General features: G+C 44.8%; 1 protein-coding gene across 3 annotated transcripts in view; it reads right to left on the reverse strand.

The window, feature by feature from the left end:
- Positions 1–19,216, reverse strand: part of CDCP1 (CUB domain containing protein 1) — a 134,380-nt gene that overhangs the window by 39,919 nt on the left and 75,245 nt on the right. For all 3 annotated transcript variants that reach the window (XM_063922418.1, XM_063922419.1, XM_063922420.1), the window contains exons 2-3: positions 7,501–7,713; positions 6,814–7,167 (exon numbers count right to left, since the gene is read on the reverse strand). In XM_063922418.1, the coding sequence (XP_063778488.1) occupies positions 6,814–7,167; positions 7,501–7,713 (567 nt within the window). The remainder of the gene's footprint in view (positions 1–6,813; positions 7,168–7,500; positions 7,714–19,216) is intronic.

The raw sequence follows: 19,216 nt of genomic DNA on the forward strand, positions 1-19,216 counted from the left end.
TCTGTACTACCACTCCTGTGTCCAGGAGGGACTGTACCACCGAAAAGTTTTTGCCTTCACCTGATCTGAAGGGACGTCTGTCAGGCAAAATCAATGAGGGGGGACGATTCTTGAAGGATACGGCGTAACCTCGAGTGACGACTTCCCGTACCCAGGCATCGGAAGTGGTCTTCAACCATTCCTGGGTATACCCGAGAAGTCGGCCCCCCACCCTGGGATCCCCTAGAGGGAGGCCTGCCCGTCAGTTTTGGAAGCAGACTGACCGGCAGCCCAGGCCAGTTTGGGTTTGGGCTTATTGGGCTTGGAAGTGAGAAACCGTTTCAGGTACGCCTGACCTTTTGCTTTCCCTGAAGGACGAAAGGAGCGAAATGGGAGTACTCTTAGCCTTCGGCACCAAAGGAGCAGTACTAGGTAGACATGCTGTTTTAGCAGAAGCTAAGTCAGCCACTATCTTGTTGAGATCTTCTCTGAAAAGAATGTCTCCCTTAAAAGGGAGTACCTCCAGCGTTTTCTTAGAGTCCAGATCCACAGACCAGGACCGTAACCAGAGAATCCGGCGAGCCAAAATGGACGTAGTAGATGCCTTGGCCGCCACAATACTGGCATCAGAAGCCGCCTCGTTAATGTAATGAAGCTGTGACAATATAAGATAGACATTGTCTAGCATAATCAGAAGCATTGCAAGGCAACTCCGCCTCCAGCTCCTGAGCCTACGCTTCAACAGCCTCTGCAGCCCATGTCGCTGCAATGGTGGGCCTTTGCGCAGCATCAGTTAGGGTGTAAATTGCCTTTAAAACAACCCTCCACACCACTTATCCGTCGGTTCTTTCAGAGACGTGACGGTAGTTACCGGCAGAGCTGAGGATACTACTAGCCACGCCACCTGCGAATCCACTGGCGGGGGTGTTTCCCAATTTTTTCCTAGCTCCGCTGCGAGTGGGTAGCAAGCCAGCATCTTCTTGTGAGGTGTAAATTTCTTTCCTGAATTTTCCCAGGACTCCTGACGTAGGTCAACTAAATGGTCAGAATGAGGAAAAACTTGTTTAACCACTTTCTGACGTTTAAACATGTCCGGTTTCTTAGGGGCAGCATCAGGCTTCGGGTTATCCGTAAATTGAAGAATGGTCCTGATAGCCTCCAACAAGTCAAGAACATCCACCTGTGAAACAGATTCCCCATCAGAAGCGTCGGGATCAGAATATGAGGGGTCAATATAAACGCCATCCTCATCAGATGAGGAGTCTGGGACGTTGGTGGATTGTGAGGAAGTAATGGCCCGCTTAGAGGACCCCTTGGTCTTAGGCGGGCGAGGGTTAGACTTTTGAGCAGTCAGTGATTGGTTCAATTGCTGTAACTGAGCAGACAGTTGATCTGCCCATGGCGGGTTAACCGCAGGGACCATAAGCGGTTGTACCGGCACAGGAGGCCCCATAGAGGCCGTTAGTCTAGTTACCAGCGTATTCAATAGTGTGGAGAAGGTAGCCCAAGGTGGGTCATTTTGAACCCCCGTTGCTACAGTTCCACTTGGGGGTAAGGATCCCCCAGAACCTGAACCCTCAGCTGCTATGTTTTCCGCAAATGTGTCTGCAGCGATGTGGGATCAGCCCCAGCACCAGTGCCCTTTGTAGCTGACATATCCGAAAGCTCAATGCAAGGCAACACAGTACAATATCAGCAGCACAATACTTGACAAGAACCCCCTGTGTAGTGTATTCAGCACAAACAGGGAATTCAAGCGGTATATCGTGGCCAAAAATTACAGAGAAAAATACACACAGAGTATATCCTGTGAATTACCTACTGTATATTAAATGATAAACCTGACGCACTTAGCCCCCTCAGGTTATAGAATATAGGGATAGCAATCTGAGTGAGAGACACGAAATGGAGGTCACACAGCAGCTATATGCACACACACAGTCACATTGTACAATGCAGAAATTATGACATGCAATAAAACTGCACTGGACTAGCAATACAGAGTAGTACTATGTATAGCTATACACTCAATAGATATAACAATGCACAGTAAAGACTGGATGTATATCACAGGGTACTTGTACTATATAACACTGACTAAATGCACTCTCTCTTAACCAACACTGTCAGCAGACATGTAGAATACTTAAGTGTCCTGTAAAATGCACAGCGCTGACATGCAGGCGGCTTTACAGAGGAGGATTTGCCCAAACAGTCCCAAAATCAGCTCAGGTTGTCCTAATGGCGCCCAAACGCTGACAGGGAGTGAGTGAGTGAGGAGAGAGAGAGAGAGAGAGAGAGAGAGAGATGCAGCTCCAGGGCGGGAACATTTACTCTAAATTGCACCCTGGGGCTGGGGCTACAGGTCAAAGCCTTATCCCCCTGCTAGACTTCACCACCGGGTACTGTGGGCTTATACAGTATAAATGGTTTATGAGAAAAAAACCGACCTGTGCCCTTGCCCTGGTGGTCTAGTGGGGTCCCTGTACTACCACAGTGTCCACGCCAGCGCGCGTGGCCCGCCTCCCACCGGCCGCGCGGGATCACCATTTACAGCGGGTCCCGCCGGGGGATACCCACTTACCTCCTCCCTGAGTGCGGCCACACGATCCAGGAGAACAGCGGTCGTGTGTGTGACTAACAGGAAGAAAACCGAAGCCTCCGCTGTAAGTACACGGCAACCAGGGTGCGGGAGTATACAGTGCCGCTGGGGGAGGTGACGAAGCTGCAGCAGGAGATGTCTGACTGACATCTAACACAGACAGTGCCTCTGCTGCAGCCCTTGAAGTCTTCATTTTTCTTTTAAAAGCTTCTTCTCAGGGCTGCTGGAGCAGCCCCCCTGTAGTATGCCTGCTTACTGCATGGCACCAACTACAAAACAGAGTTCCTGTGCACGGAGGCGGGGTTATAGAGGAAGCGACGCTAGGCATTCTGGGAAGAAGGTCAAAGCTTTGAGCCTATTGGTGCCTCGGATCAAGATCCTACTCTACACCCCAATGTCATTCCCTGTGGGGCACAGTGTACCCTGCAGCAGAAATGTAGAACATATGGAGGAAGTAGGCGAAATGCATAATACAGACCAAACCCCCATAGCACTGGTCACCCCCCCACATCACTAGTCACACACCCTGTTTTGGCATTCAATAGGCCCTTCATAAATTTCAGCCCATGTGAACCTTAATCATGCACTGGCAGTCTACAGTACACTGCCCATGTATACACACTGCACCCCCATCATACCCTTCCATATAGTGCATACAGATGATGCAAGTGAGGAGGCAGATAACCGGCTCAGCCGCTTTATATACAGTATACTGTGCTGTGTGCCGATGGAGGGGTCCTGTGCTTGCCTCCTGCACACCTGCCTTGCAGAGACCCCTCCAGGCCAGCTGCTGGTGGCTACTGGCCACCTCTATCCCCAGACTGGCCGGGAGCTGTACGGTGGACTGGTGAGCTTAAACGTGCCAGCACTGGTGTATATAGTGTAGCATCATTATAGCCTGATAGCCTTCCCATTACAGATATACAGCATATTAATTATAAGTGCGCTAAAGTGGAATGTAATTACACAATTCTTCCAGCGTTTATTTCATCGGAATGTAGACTGGAGGAGGTTTAAATCTGGGGACCTGTAACAGACACCCCTCACCAAATAGTCACCCAAACAAGAGGCCAACAGGCCGATTAGTAAAAAGTTATTTTAATAACGTATAATTGAACATATGAATTTTGATACATAATTCAGAGTATAAAATTGTGTCAATAAAATACAACCAAAAAAATACACAACCAACACGTTTGTAAGATGGATTCTAGATACTCCCTCACCTTTTACAAGGTGCAAGCTCGAAGGGAGTATCTTCACAAACTGAGGTGCGATTTTCTGACTGACATACCCAACGCGTTTCGTCTTATCGACTTCATCAGGGGTAACTTGTTTGGGGAAAAATAATGTTCTATTTGAGAAAAACGGCTATTGTAAAATCGGAATATTATATATATATATATATATATATATATATATATATATATTTGGTATGTAAAAAGTACCTACCGCATATAGGGAAAAGGCTAATTTGCTCTCGATGAATTTATATGAAAGATCATGACCTAGAATTTGAATATAAATAACACATTCTTAGATGTGTTTATTTGGTGGAACTACTAAAACATTATTATTATCATCATTATTGTTACAGATGGTAACGACATACCTCAAATAGAGATTAATCAAAATCTCCTATATCGGGATTTCGTGGATGGAACTCTTATATTAGGGCTCCTGGCTGGAGCTTAAATGATATTCCATCTTGGATATATAATCTGTTAAAAAATGGTGTTTCGTATGCACTGCCTAATGGGAAGAAAAAAAAGAGATCCAATGTGGACCAATTTAAATGGTTTACCACCTATTAAATCCTATTGATTGATCCTAAGAAATAACATGCCTTAAAACTAGTTAGACATAGTTCCTTATAGAGCCGCCTAGGGAAACTCTTGATTATAGTCTCCTAGGAGTGCTGACAATTGTATGTCGGCATTATTGCAAACTGCCTAAAAAAAATAAAAAATTGAATGATGGTATTTATATAAAAATACCTGTTCATGTGATTTAATAATTATATGGTCAAGCCAAGTCTGCTATAGGCATACCTAAAGTGTGGTGTCCAACTCTTATAATCAAGACTATTTCTGATTCAAATGTTGACTCACGTAAAATAAAACTCTGAAAAAATTCAATTTTAATTTTTAGTGAAAGGTGTGTCAGTCATTGAATCAGAAATAGTCTTGATTATAAGAGTTGGACACCACACTTAAGGTATGCCTATAGCAGACTTGGCTTGACCATATAATTATTAAATCATATGAACAGGTATTTTTATATAAATACCATCATTCAATTTTTTATTTTTTTTAGGCAGTTTGCAATAACGCCGACATACGATTGTCAGCACTCCTAAGAGACTATAATCAAGAGTTTCCCTAGACGGCTCTATAAGGAACTATGTCTAACTAGTTTTAAGGTATGTTATTTCTTAGGATCAATCAATAGGATTTAATAGGTGGTAAACCATTTAAATTGGTCCACATTGGATCTCTTTTTTCTTCCCATTAGGCAGTGCATACAAAACACCATTTTTTAACAGATTATATATCCAAGAAGGAATATCATTTAAGCTGCAGCCAGGAGCCCTAATATAAGAGTTCCATCCACGAAATCCCGATATAGGAGATTTTGATTAATCTCTATTTGAGGTATGTCGTTACCATCTGTAACAATAATGATGATAATAATAATAATAATGTTTTAGTAGTTCCACCAAATAAACACATCTAAGAATGTGTTATTTATATTCAAATTCTAGGTCATGATCTTTCATATAAAGTCATCGAGAGCAAATTAGCCTTTTCCCTATATGCGGTAGGTACTTTTTACATACCAAATATATATAATATTCCGATTTTACAATAGCAGTTTTTCTCAAATAGAACATTATTTTCCCCCAAACAAGTTACCCCTGATGAAGTCGATAAGACGAAACGCGTTGGGTTTGTCAGTCAGAAAATCGCACCCCAGTTTGTGAAGATACTACCTTCGAGCTCGCACCTTGTAAAAGGTGAGGGAGTATCTAGAATCCATCTTACAAACGTGTTGGTTGTGTATTTTTTTGGTTGTATTTTATTGACACAATTTTATACTCTGAACTATGTATCAAAATTCATATGTTCAATTATACGTTATTAAAATAACTTTTTACTAATTGGCCTGTTGGCCTCTTGTTTGGGTGACTATTTGGTGAGGGGTGTCTGTTACAGGTCCCCAGATTTAAACATCCTCCAGTCTACATTCCGATGAAATAAACGCTGGAAGAATTGTGTAATTACATTCCACTTTAGCGCACTTGGGAATTTGTGCTTTTTCTGCATGCTTTTGAGATCTCCCAACAAAGATCTCTCCCGGTGTGTCGCTCCTGAGTTGCCGCAAGATAAAGACACTACTGTGTATGTATGTATGTATGTATGTATGTATGTATGTATGTATGTATGTATGTATGTATGTATGTATGTATGTATATATATATATATATATATATATATATATATATATATATATATATATATATAGATAGATAGAATGTGGTTGCGGGCGGCACTCTCGGCGTAGATGAAGACAGACACGTAAGTCTTTTAAGTCATCAACGTTTCAATGTCCAGAGTGACATTTTCGTCAGGATAAAGTTACAAACAGGTATTACTCACCATTTTATCTCCGTCAGGTGGTCCGTGGAGATAAAATATATATATATATATATATATATATATATATATATATATATATATATATATATATATATATATATCCAACGCTGCTACTCGCTTCACCTCTATGGTCCGCCGGCACAGTGGCACACATCTACACACACCTGCTCAGCATCACCGAGCCCCAGCTCCCAGCAGCAGGAGTTCCAGAAACCCAGCAGCTCCTGTGTGAACCACTCCCCTTCCCCCCCTTATTATCCGGCCCTGGTGTCCATCATTTTGACGGATGTTAACTAATATATATGTATCTATATACTAGACATACAAATACGCATAGTCAGAATGTAACATGTCGTCATTCTCAACGTTGACACTGACATGTCAACATTGTCAGAAATTGTAAAGTCAACATGTTGACTGTTGACATTTTGGCCATATTGACATTCAGACCATGTCGATTTAATAAACCACACCCATATTTAATATTATTTTATAAATTATTTCTATATATGTGCTAAATTAGTACAATATGTGAGACAATATTGAACAGGTAAAGTTATACTTATCACGCACTTTGGATGGAAGTTCTGTTTGCTATGCTGAATCCAGGGTTTACGAGAGTTTCAAACGAAGGCAGACTCAGAGCAACAACTCCTTTTTCTTGGACCTTAATGCTAGTAACCGTCCCGTTCCTGCAGAAAGTCCCTATGTCGATAGATGTGTCACGTACAAAAGTACTGATCTTACAGTTAACCAAGTCTGGGCACGTGCTTGAAGGATGTACCTGTCTCAGCCATGGAGTGGAGAAGCTTAGTTTAAGACCACTGTTCCGGGAAGCTAAGATGTGCCAAAAGAATGTCCGATTTAAACCAGACAAACTTGAAGGTTGTAGGGTTATATTTAAAGGGCACAAACCAGAACTGCAGTCTAGACATAGAAGGAAACACAAACAGCAGTAATTTGTAAGTTCACCAATACTATTACAAAAGGACATTTTTTGTATAAGACCACATTTTAGTCGGAGCCATGGTAAATGCGCAGGCAGCAGTACTATGCACCCTGCCTGAGTAAACGTATTGACAGCAAAGGCACAAAATAATTTAAGTAAACTGGTTAAATATAAAAGTCAAAATTAAATTAAAATCACTTTATGTTTTAAAAAAAAATTACATGTGTAGATGTATTTAAAATCTTGCTCCCTTGCTGGGGGACATACTATTACTACCACCAAAAGCTGACAGATAAATATTGAACACTTACCAATTGTCCTGTTGATTTCCATAATAAAGTACCTCTCAGGAGTAGTGCAGCTGAAGGTGTAATCCACTTTCATACCAGGGAGTATTTCTAGATTAGAATCTTTGCAGATATTGTTTGGTTTGCAGATATAACATTGTGCTGGTGGTAAATTATTACCACGTTTTATGCGGACAGTTATGTTTTGTGCGGGTTGTAAGGAGATGTTAATAGATTCTGTTAAAGAAGAGGACAGCAAAAGTTACTATGGCGAGTTGCGTCAAAGCTTTGAGAGAGATACAGCAGAGAGAGATAAAGTACTAACCAATCCGCTCCTGTCATTTTACAAGCTGTATTTGAAAAATTAGTTAGTAACATAGTATTTGAGGTTGAATAGAGGCAAATTGCCCATCGTGTTCAACCTGTTTTAAGTTGTGATGATTCTACATACTTGCTAAATAATGTTTTATGACTAGTTAGCGACTATAACTCATGTTACTCAGAAATTTATCCATTCCTTTTTTAAATCCAATTACAGAGTCCGCCATTACCACCTTCCCTGGCAGGGAATTCCACATCCTGATTGCCCTAACAGTGAAGAACCCTTTCCTCCGTTGCCTTCGAAACTTTCTCTCCTCCAGTCGCAGCGAGTGCCCACGTGTCCTAAACTGTGATCTTTTAATAAATAATTAATCTGATAATTCTTTGTGATGTCCCTTTACATATTTGAAGATATTAATAATATCTCCTCTTAGGCGCCTCTTTTCTAGCGTATACATATTCAGCCTAGTAAGTCTTTCCTTATAGTCCAGTCCTTCTAGACCTTTAATCAATTTAGTAGCTCGCCTTTGAACACTTTTCGAGTTCACTGATGTCTTTTTTATACAATGGTGCCCAAAACTGAACACAATATTCCAGGTGCGGACGTACCAATGCCTTATACAGCGGCATGATTACATCCGAGTCCCTTGTCTCAATTTCCCTTTTTATGCATGCTAGCACCTTACTTGCCTTCTTTACTGCGTTTTGACATTGTGTACGGTTATTAAGCTTATTATCAATGAATACCCCCAAATCTTTTTCCAACTCTGTTTCCCCTAGGTGTTCCCCATTTAATATGTAGGATGCAAGTTTGTTTTTAGTCCCAAAATGCATAACCTTGCATTTGTCTGTATTGAACCTCATTTTCCATTTAGACGCCCAGAATTCAAGTTTAGATAGATCATTCTGCAAGGACTCCACATCCAATTCTGAATTAATTACCTTACACAGTTTAGTATCATCTGCAAAGATTGACACTGTGCTTTCCAGGCCTATTTCTAGGTCATTGATAAATATGTTGAACAGTAGTGGTCCGAGTATGGACCCTTGTGGTATTCCGCTGACTACTGGGGACCAGGTTGAGGACTTCCCGTTGACCACTACTCGCTGTACCCTGCTATCCAACCAGCTGCTTATCCATTTGCAAATAGTTTTTCCTAGGCAAATCTCCTTTAATTTGATCATCAGTCTCCTGTTAGGAACTGTATCGAAGGCTTTTGCATAATCTAGGAAGACCACATCCACTGCTTTTCCTTGATCAATATTATTGCTCACATCCTCGTAGAAGCTAAATTAAATTAGTCTGACCTGTCCCTCACAAACCCATGCTGGTTCTTGCTAATAATCCTGTAGCTGGTTGATACTTTATCTCTCTTTAAGCCATCTACCCCTATATTTGTTAAACAACTAAACCTAAGCATCATATTAAAGATCTAGAACATTTTACAAATTTCTTTAATTACACATTCTTATACATTATTAACACTGTCCAAAAGATAGCAAAACATTTCTTGCAACATAATATTTTAATACACAGTGGTACCACTTACAGCTGGTCAGTGTTGTAAAAATGTATACGGACCTACTTAATTTAATAAAAATTTGCTAATTTTTTCCTTCAAATTTATATTATACTAATGTAAAATATACAATTCTAATTTGCACTATTGAGGCTTCTTCTGTAAAAAAAAAAAAAAAAAAAAAAAAAAAAAAGTTACTAAACCTGCTTTCAGACTTTAGCTTGTCTACAAAATTTGGTCATGGTTACCTGGTTACCTTTGTATTCTAATCAGTCATCTCCTCCCAAAACATTCCTATCAAAGTTACTACAATATGTTGAATCATCCAATACAAAACAACAATATTGGATTGTGTAATCCATATAGAGATTAAAAACAAATGACTAGAAACAAAGGAGGTACAATTCTAGACTTTTAAATTTGCCTATAACCTGTACAAAGCAATAAACACACATCTTGTTGCGGGCACAATGAAAGGATAACATCACAAAAACATCAAAACTGTTTTTCCAACAGTTGTGCAGTTTGCCAGATCCGACTGCTTCCTTGATGGCTGTAAAGGGGGGTACTCACGGAACGATCGCTGCTTAAAATCTAAGCAATCTGACTAGATTGCTTAGAATTTAAGCATGAGCTGTCCGTGTGTACCCCCCACAGCGATAGCGATGCGCAGCCCCGCGCATCGCTATCGCTGGTGCTAGATTGAGCCTGCATGCAGGCCAATCTAGCACATCACTCATTTCACCCACTGGGTGAAATGAGCGGCCCCCCGTTTTCCCCCGCACGCTCAGCACACATCGCGGAGATGTGTGCTGAGCGGTTCGCTCACATCTCTCCCCAAATCGGGCCGTGAATACGGCCCTTAAGAGTTCCACCACTCACAGCAGAACAATTAAAGTCTTAGGAGCAGAAACACGGATATACACACACATTATTATGATCATCATCATCATCATCATCTTGTATTTCTATGGCAGCACAAAGGTTCCGCAGTGCCTAATAAAGTACATAAACAAACAAACAAAAAGTATGACCAAAACAGGATGAGTGTCTTAGGGGGTTATCCAATTACCCGCAATAGTGCCACGTGTGCGAAAAACTGGCGATTATTGCGTTTTTTTTTTAATCACCCTATCCAATTAAGCCCCGTGAAACACACAAATTTTTCGCTCAAAAAGCCGCGGACCTATGTATTTTCGTACCACTTATCGCGGGTCAAAGGGGCACTTATCACGGATTATGCTTTGCATAATTCCCGATAAGTGCCAGCATGGGGGCTAATTGGATACCGCCCTAACAGTAAAAATGACTGCAGAACATGGACTACAAAGGTTATAAACATGACTGCATCAGATAAGCAGTGCCAGCTGAACCCTACGGTATGGTGCCACTGCTGGCGGTGAGTAGAAGATTATGGTATAAGTCAGGGAAGGAACAGCACATGAGGGAAGAGGGTCCTGCTCGTGAGAAATTAAAATCTAAAAGGGGAGTGGCAGACAGATATGGGAGACAATTCTGCTGTTTTATAGTAACTCAAGTGCATTATAATGAACCATTGAGTTTTATGTAGAATCTACTGTAGTCTGATCTGGTAGGAATAGGTGGACAGTCTAGTAGCATAAACACTATAAGAACTCCACCCAGTAATTTATTCTCTCATCCATCTACTGTCTGTTGTCTAATCTGTTTCCCAAAACCTATTTCTAAACCTATGCCCTTACATCCACCTCTAGCTTCATTAGTAATAATTCCCAATCCTAGATACTGTATTTCATTATACGGATCATCTCCTCTCCATCTGGCAACATTTCTCACGCTATGGTTTCCCGATCTTTTTTTTTTTTTTTTAAATCAACCCTTTCTTCAGAAGAACAAATTCCACCAGCCCCTTATGTAAGGACTACTAGTGAACCATTCTTCTTTTCTACTAGGACTACTAGTTATCCATTCTTGTACCCAGTATACAATTTATGGTGGCCAAGACTTTTTAGGTCAAATCAATTAATTTTGCCTAAGAACAATAAAAAATAACAGAGCTATGAGGGTCACAAGCATGAGGTCTCCCACCATTCTAGCTCATTTATGTTGCTTGCTAGAAAGTTATACTAGCGGACCTGTTCATATAGAATTTAAAAAAAAAAAAAAAAGAGTTTTATGGTAAGTACTTATCTTTGTTAAAACTCGTTCTGCGAGGTACACTGGGCTCCATAGACATTGGGGTGTAGAGTAGGATCTTGATCCGAAGCACCAACAGGCTCAAAAGCTTTGACCTTCTTCCCAAGATGCATAGCGCCGCCTCCTATATCACCCCGCCTCCGTGCACAGGAGCTCAGTTTTGTTAACCAGCCCAATGCAGTAGCAAGTAAAAGACGACAACAGCCAGTTGTCACAAACACCACACTCTCCCGACAGGAGAAGTGTCAGCGGCTAATGCCATACCAACCCAAAGAAGCTAAGTGCGTCAGGGTGGGTTCCGGTATGAATGGTCGACCATGTTATGGTCGACAGTCATTAGGTCGACCACTATTGGTCGACATTGACATGGTCGACACATGAAAATGGTCGACACATGAAAATGTCGACATAAGTTTTTTTTAAACTTTTTTGGGTGTCGTTTTTTGCGTAAAGTGACTGGGAACCTCAATTAGTGCACCGCTTCGCTCGCCATGCTTCGGGCATGGTGCCTTCGCTCTGCTACCGCTTCGCTCGGCACAGATTACCGTTCCAATCGTAGTCCACGTGGATCGTAAAGTATGGAAAAGTTCCCCAAAAGAAAAAAAGTAAAAAAATTCATGTCGACCTTTTCATGTGTCGTCCATGTCGACCAATAGTGGTTGACCTAATGACTGTCTACCATAACATGGTCGACCATGTGAACGGATACCGTCAGGGTGGGCGCCTTGTGGAGCCCAGTGTACCTTGCAGAAAGAGTTTTAACAAAGGTAAGTTCTTACCATAAAACTCGTTTCTGCTGCGAGGTACACTGGGCTCCACAAGGATAGACATTGGGGATGTCCTAAAGCAGTTCCTTATGGGAGGGGACGCACAGTAGTGGGCACAAGAACCCGGCGTCCAAAGGAAGCATCCTGGGAAGCGGTGTTATCGAAGGCATAGAACCTAATGAACGTGTTCACCGAAGACCACGTAGCCGCCATGCACAATTGTTCAAGGGTCGCACCACGGCGGGCCGCCCGAGAAGGTCCAACAGACCGAGTAGAATGGACCGTAATGTGAGCAGGAGCTGACAGACCAGCCCTCACATAAGCATGTGCAATCACCATTCTAATCCATCTGGCCAAAGTCTGCTTGTGAGCAGGACAGCCCCGTTTGTGAAATCCAAACAGAATAAAGAGAGAATTAGATTTCCTAACAGAAGAGTTCTCTTCACATAGATACGGAGAGCCCGTACCACATCCAAAGACAGCTCTTTGGGAGACAGATCAGGAGAAACAAGTGCCGGAACCAATCTCCTGGGTAAGGTGGAACGAAGAAACCACCTTAGGCAAATAAACGGGACGAGTCCTAAGAACCGCCCGATCACGGTGAAATATCAGATATGGGGAACTACAAGACAAGGCACCCAAATCCGACACTCTTCTAGCTGAAGCAAAAGCCAGCAGAAACACCACCTTAAGGGAAAACCACTTAAGATCAGCTGAAACAAGAGTTTCAAACGGAGACTCCTGTAATGCCTCCAAAACCACCTACAAGTCCCAAGGAGCCACAGGCGGGACATAGGGAGTTTGGATACGCAACACACCCCGAGTAAAGGTATGCACATCAGGTAAGGTAGCAATTTTTCTCTGAAACCACACCAACAAGGCAGATATTTGAACCTTGAGGGAGGCCAGACGCAGGCCTAAGTCCAGGCCCTGTTGAAGAAAAGCCAACAACTTGGCTATACTAAACTTGGAAGCGTCATAATCGTTAGATGCGCACCAAACAAAGTAAGAATGCCAGACCCTATAGTTTCCGGGCCCGCAACATAGTTTGAATGACCACCTCAGAAAACCCTTTAGCCCTTAAGACGGAAGCTTCAAGAGCCATGCCGTCAAAGACAGCCAGGCTAGGTCCTGGTAGACACAGGGGCCCTGAACGAGGAGGTCTGGGTGTTGTGGAAGTAGAATTGGACGCTCTGACGATAGGCCTTGCAGGTCTGAGAACCAGTGCCGTCTGGGCCACGCTGGAGCTATGAGAAGCAGAATTCCTTATTTTTGCTTGAACTTCCGACTTACCCTGGGCAGGAGTGACACCGGAGGGAACACGTACGGCAGCCAAAATCTCCACGGTACCGCCAGCACATCCACGAATGCTGCTTGAGGATCCCTTGTCCTTGCTCCGAAGACCGGAACCTTGTGATTGTGTCAAGACGCCATCAGATCTACGTCTGGAAGGCCCCACCTTTCCAATAGGAGTTGAAAGACTTCTGGATGGAGGCCCCACTCGTCGGCATGCACATCCTGACGACTGAGAAAGTCCGCTTCCCAATTCAGGACTCCCGGAATGAATATTGCCGGTAGATGGCGTTCTGCCCACTGTAGAATCCGTGAGACTTCCTTCATTGCTAGGCGGCTTCGTGTGCCGCCTTGATGATTTATGCAAGCCACTGTGGTGGCGTTGTCCGACTGTACTTGAACAGGATGGTTCTGAATTAAATGCTGGGCTAGGTTGAAGGCATTGAAGACTGCCCACAACTCCAGAAAATTGATTGAGAGGAGGGACTCCTCCTAGGTCCACCGCTCCTGAAGGGAGTGTTGCTCCAGCACCGCACCCCAACCTCTTAGACTGGCATCTGTCGTCAACAGGACCCAGTCGGATATCCAGAACGGACGGCCCCTGCACAGTTGTTGGTCCCGGAGCCACCAGACCAGCGACAGACGGACCTCCGGAGTCAATGAGATCATTTGAGACCTGATCCGGTGAGGCAGGCCGTCCCATTTGGCTAGAATCAGCCTCTGGAGAGGGCGAGAGTGAAATTGAGCGTACTCCACCATGTCGAATGCTGACGCCATGATGCCCAGCACCTGCATCGCCGAATGTATCGACACTTGCGGACGAGATAGGAAGCAACGAATCCTGTCCTAAAGTTTCAGGACTTTCTCCTGAGACAGGAACAACCGCTGGTTGTGAGTGTCCAATAGTGCTACCAGATGCACCATGCTCTGAGCTGGGATCAGGGATGACTTCTTCCAGTTGATGAGCCACCCGTGGGCTTGCAGAAACCGGACCGTCACATCTAGATGACGCAGGAGAAGTTCTGGGGAATTTGCCAGGATTAACAAGTCATCCAAATATGGCAGTATCCTGACCCCTTGATGGCGGAGTACCACCGTCATCACCGCCATGACTTTTGTAAAGACTCGCGGAGCAGTTGTTAAACAAAAAGGTAACCCCCGAAACTGGTAATGGCAGTTGCCAATCGCAAATCTCAGGTATTGCTGATGAGATACTGCTATAGGAATATGCAGGTAAGCATCCTGTATATCCAGGGATACCGTGAAGTCCCCAGGTTCCAAGGCCAGAACTATAGAGCGAAGGGTTTCCATCCGGAACCTGGAAACCTGCACAAAACTGTTCAATGCCTTGAGGTTGAGAATGGGCCGGGAGGACCCATTCAGTTTCGGGACTAGAAACAGCTGAGAATAGTACCCCCGGCCCATCTGTTCAAGAGGCACCTGTACTACGACTCCTGTATCCAGGAGGGTCTGTACCACCGAATGTAGAGTGTTTGCCTTTGTCTTGTCCAACGGGACATCTGTCTGGCAAAATCGATGAGGGGGGTCGGTTTTTGAAGGCTATGGAGTAACCTCGCGTGAAGACTTCCCGTACCCAGGCATCTGAAGTGGTCTTCAACCATTCCTGGGTATATCCTAGAAGCCGGCCCCCCACCCTGGGATCCCCCAGAGGGAGGCCTGCCCAGTCATGCTGCAGGCATATCTGTCTTGGAAGCTGGCTGACGGGCCGCGCAGGCTCTTTTGGGCTTAGGCTTACTAGGTTTGGAAGGGCGGGCCTGCTTGTTGTACGCCTGACCTTTTGCTTTACCTGAAGGATGAAAGGGGCGAAAGGAAGCACATTTAGCCTTCGACAAAGAAGGAGCAGTACTTGGCAGACAGGCAGTTTTGGCAGTAGTCAAGTCAGCCACAATCTTATTTAAATCCTCCCCAAGCAGAATATTTCCCTTAAAAGGGAGTACCTCCAGGGTTTTTCTAGAGTCCAGATCCACAGACCAGGATCTCAGCCACAATATCCGGTGAGCCAGGACTGACGTAGTAGAGGCCTTGGCTGCCAGGATACCGGCATCAGAAGCCGCCTCTTTAATATAACGAGAAGCTGTGACAATATAAGACAAGCATTGTCTAGCATGGTCAGAGGAGATTTCAGCATCTAACTCCAAGGCCCATGCTTCAATGGCCTCTGCAGCCCAAGTAGCTGCAATAGTGGGCCTTTGTGCAGCACCCGTGAGGGTGTAAATCGTTTTAAGACAACCCTCCACAAGTTTATCCGTAGGCTCTTTTAGAGACGTGACGGTGGTGACCGGTAGAGCTGAGGAAACCACCATCCTAGCCACATGCGAGTCCACTGGAGGAGGAGTTTCCCAATTCTTAGCTCCAGCGCGAGGGGATAGCGAGCCAGCATCATCTTTTGAGGCACAACTTCGTACCCAGGTTTTCCCAGGGTTCCTGATGTATATCAATTAGGTGGTCAGAGTGAGGTAAAACTTGCTTAATCACCTTCTGACGCTTGAACCTATCTGGTTTCTTAGGAGGAACGGATGGCTCGGGATCATCCGTAATCTGTAAAATTAACTTAATAGCCTCCAAAAGATCAGGAACATCCACATGTGAGCCACCCTCCCCATCAGCCATATCTGAGTCAGAACCTGTGGGGTCAGTGTAAGTGCCATCTTCATCCGACGAGGTGTCAGTGACAGCAGTGGATTGTGAGGAGACAAGCGCTCGCTTAGAGGACCCTTTTGGACGTAGGCGAGCGACGGTCAGACTTTTTAGTAGTCAGGGACTGGTTCAACTTCTTTATTTGAGCAGATAAATCGTCCACCCACGGTGGGTTAGCTGCAGGGACCACAAACGGTTGTTGGGGGTCCCATAGGGGGGTGTCAGTTTATGAACTAGCGTATGCAGAAGCGTGGAAAAAGTGGCCCACGGCGGGTCATTATTTGCCCCCGTTGCCACTGTCCCACTGGGGGGCAAGGAGCCCCAGAACCAGAGCCCAAAGCTGCTATATTCTCCTCATAGGTATCAGAGGCTTCAGCAACACTGGCAGTGTGTTCAGCCCCAGAACAGTTACCCTCAGAAGCAGACATGATATAACTTGCAGTATCAGGTAACACAGTACAATTTGTCAGCAGCACTATACCTCTAGCCCAAACCCCTGCGCAGTGTAGTCAGCACCAGCAGAGATAAAGGAGAGATATGGTGACTAATTCACAGAGAAAAATACGTAATACAGTATATCTTTGTGAAAATCCTATATTAGATAAAACCTGACGCACCAAGCCCCCTCAGGTTATAGAATATAGGGATAGCAGGTTGAGTGAAAGACACGAAATGGACACCACTCAGCTATCAAATGCACACACAAATAGTCACAGTCTGTACAATGCAGAGGTTATTACTAACAATAATACTGCACTGGACTAGCTTACACAGCTATATAACAATAGGTACAACAGTACACAGTAAGAACTGGATGTATATCACAGGGTAATTGTACTAGGAAACCCTGACTAAGTGCACTCTTTCTTAACTAACACTGACTAAAAAAAGGCAGGTAGAATACTTAAGTGTCTGGTAAAGTCACAGCACTGGCAACCAGGCGGCTTTACATAGGAGGATTTGCCCAAGCATTCCCAGGAACAGTGAGCTGATGGATAATGGCGCCACAGACACTGCCAGGGAGTGAGGGAGAGACAGATATGCAGCTCCAGGGCGGGAACATTTGCAGAAAATGGCACCCTAGGGCTGGGGGAGGGGCTTCAGGTCCAAGCTCTATCCCGCTGCTGGCAAAACCACCGGGTACTATGGGCTCTAATAAAACAGTTTATAGAGAAAACCTGACCTGTCCCATGCCCTGGTGATCTAGTGGGATTGCCTGTACTGCCACAGTGTCCACCGCCAGCGCGCGCGGCCCGCCCCCCACCGGATCACGATAAAGTGCAGGTCCCGCGAGCGGGACCCACTTACCTCCTCCCGAAGTGCGGCCACGCGATCCTGGAGAGCCCCAGCCGTGTGTGACTAACTTGGAAGAAAACAGGAGCCTCCTGCTGTAGGTACCCGGCAACCAGGGCACAGGAGTGTACAGCGCCGCTGGGGTAGAGATGGAGCTGCAGCAGGCAATGTCTACTGACATCCAGCACAATCTGTGCCTCTGCTGCAGCCCTTGTAGTCTTCTTTTTTCCTCAGAAAAAGCTTTTATAGAGCTGCTGTGAGCAGCTCTTCCTGTTACATGCTTGCACTGCAAGCACCAACTACAAACTGAGCTCCTGTGCACGGAGGCGGGGTGATATAGGAGGCGGCGCTATGCATCTTGGGAAGAAGGTCAAAGCTTTTGAGCCTGTTGGTGCTTCGGATCAAGAGCCTACTCTACACCCCAATGTCTATCCTTGTGGAGCCCAGTGTACCCCGCAGCAGAAAAAGGCTTTTACAGAACATAACATTTGTATTGTTTATTTCTTTCTACAGTATACTAAGATGTAGCTGCACAATCAACTCAGCTACACATTGCAGTCTTTGGGCCTCCTCTCCCCAGGTAAAAATAAGATCCATGCGTGGCCTGGCGTCAGCACCATATTACTGGTGAATTGCTTCAGAAATATGGCACTAGCAACAAATTCCACAGATAATGACTCACCATATTCAAATTTAACTTTAACATTTAGTTGCTTGTTATGGGATATAGTTATGTGACCGCCAATCAGAAGACTGCCGGTCACAACACCTTTCCCTACACCCCGCCCCCTGAGAATCCAGATAGTCGGCATGTCAACCAAGAGGGACTATTCCTACTCCTGGGTGCCCACAACACCCATAGAGTGGCGAGCGCAGCGAGCCCGCAAGGTGACGGGTTGCACTCACCCCCCCCCATCCCCTGCTAGCATTCCGCTGCCGGGATTTCCTGACTGCCAGTCACGCATACTGGACTCCCTTGTTACAGATAACTGTAAAATTGCAGACACTGTCCAACATATGAACTAATGGGTTGGTTATAATATGCAGACGGTCGGGATGCCGGCGGTCAAAATACTGGCTAAAGCATCCCTAGAATTAGAATCCTACATGGGAAGTATCCCCCCCCTTGTCCTCTAACCCTCCCCTTTTGTAGCCTAAATCTAACTCTCCCCCCACCCCCTTACCTTCCCCGGTGGCACCTAAACCTAACCCCCCCCCTTTCTGCAGCCTAAACCTAACCCTCCCCACAGCCTAACCCTTGCACTCCAGGGGAAGGGGGGCGCTTAAACCTAACTCCCCTCCCTGCAGCCTAGGCCTAACACCCCCTCCCCCCACACACCCCGGGAACAGCCTAATCCGAGCCCCTACAACTAAACCCCCTACCACCTTGGCTTACCTGTCCGGCGCAGTGGTCCTTCAGGATTCTGGCTGTCAGGATTTCAGCACCGGGTTGAAGACCCTATTCGCGATCCTGAAATAACAGATGTTGCCATACAATACACTATATTGACTACTCGTCCAACAACAGTGCCTGACCTCATAAATGCTCTACAGAATGAATGGGCACAAATTCCCACAGAAATACTCCAAAATCTTGTGCAAAGCTATCCAAGAAGAGTGGAAGCTGTTATAGCTGCAAAAGGGGGACCAACTCATTATTAAAGTATATGTATTTGAATACAATGTCATTACAGTCCATGTTGGTGTAATGAT

This window comes from Pseudophryne corroboree, chromosome 5 (assembly GCF_028390025.1).
Source record: "Pseudophryne corroboree isolate aPseCor3 chromosome 5, aPseCor3.hap2, whole genome shotgun sequence".
Lineage (NCBI taxonomy): Eukaryota > Metazoa > Chordata > Amphibia > Anura > Myobatrachidae > Pseudophryne > Pseudophryne corroboree.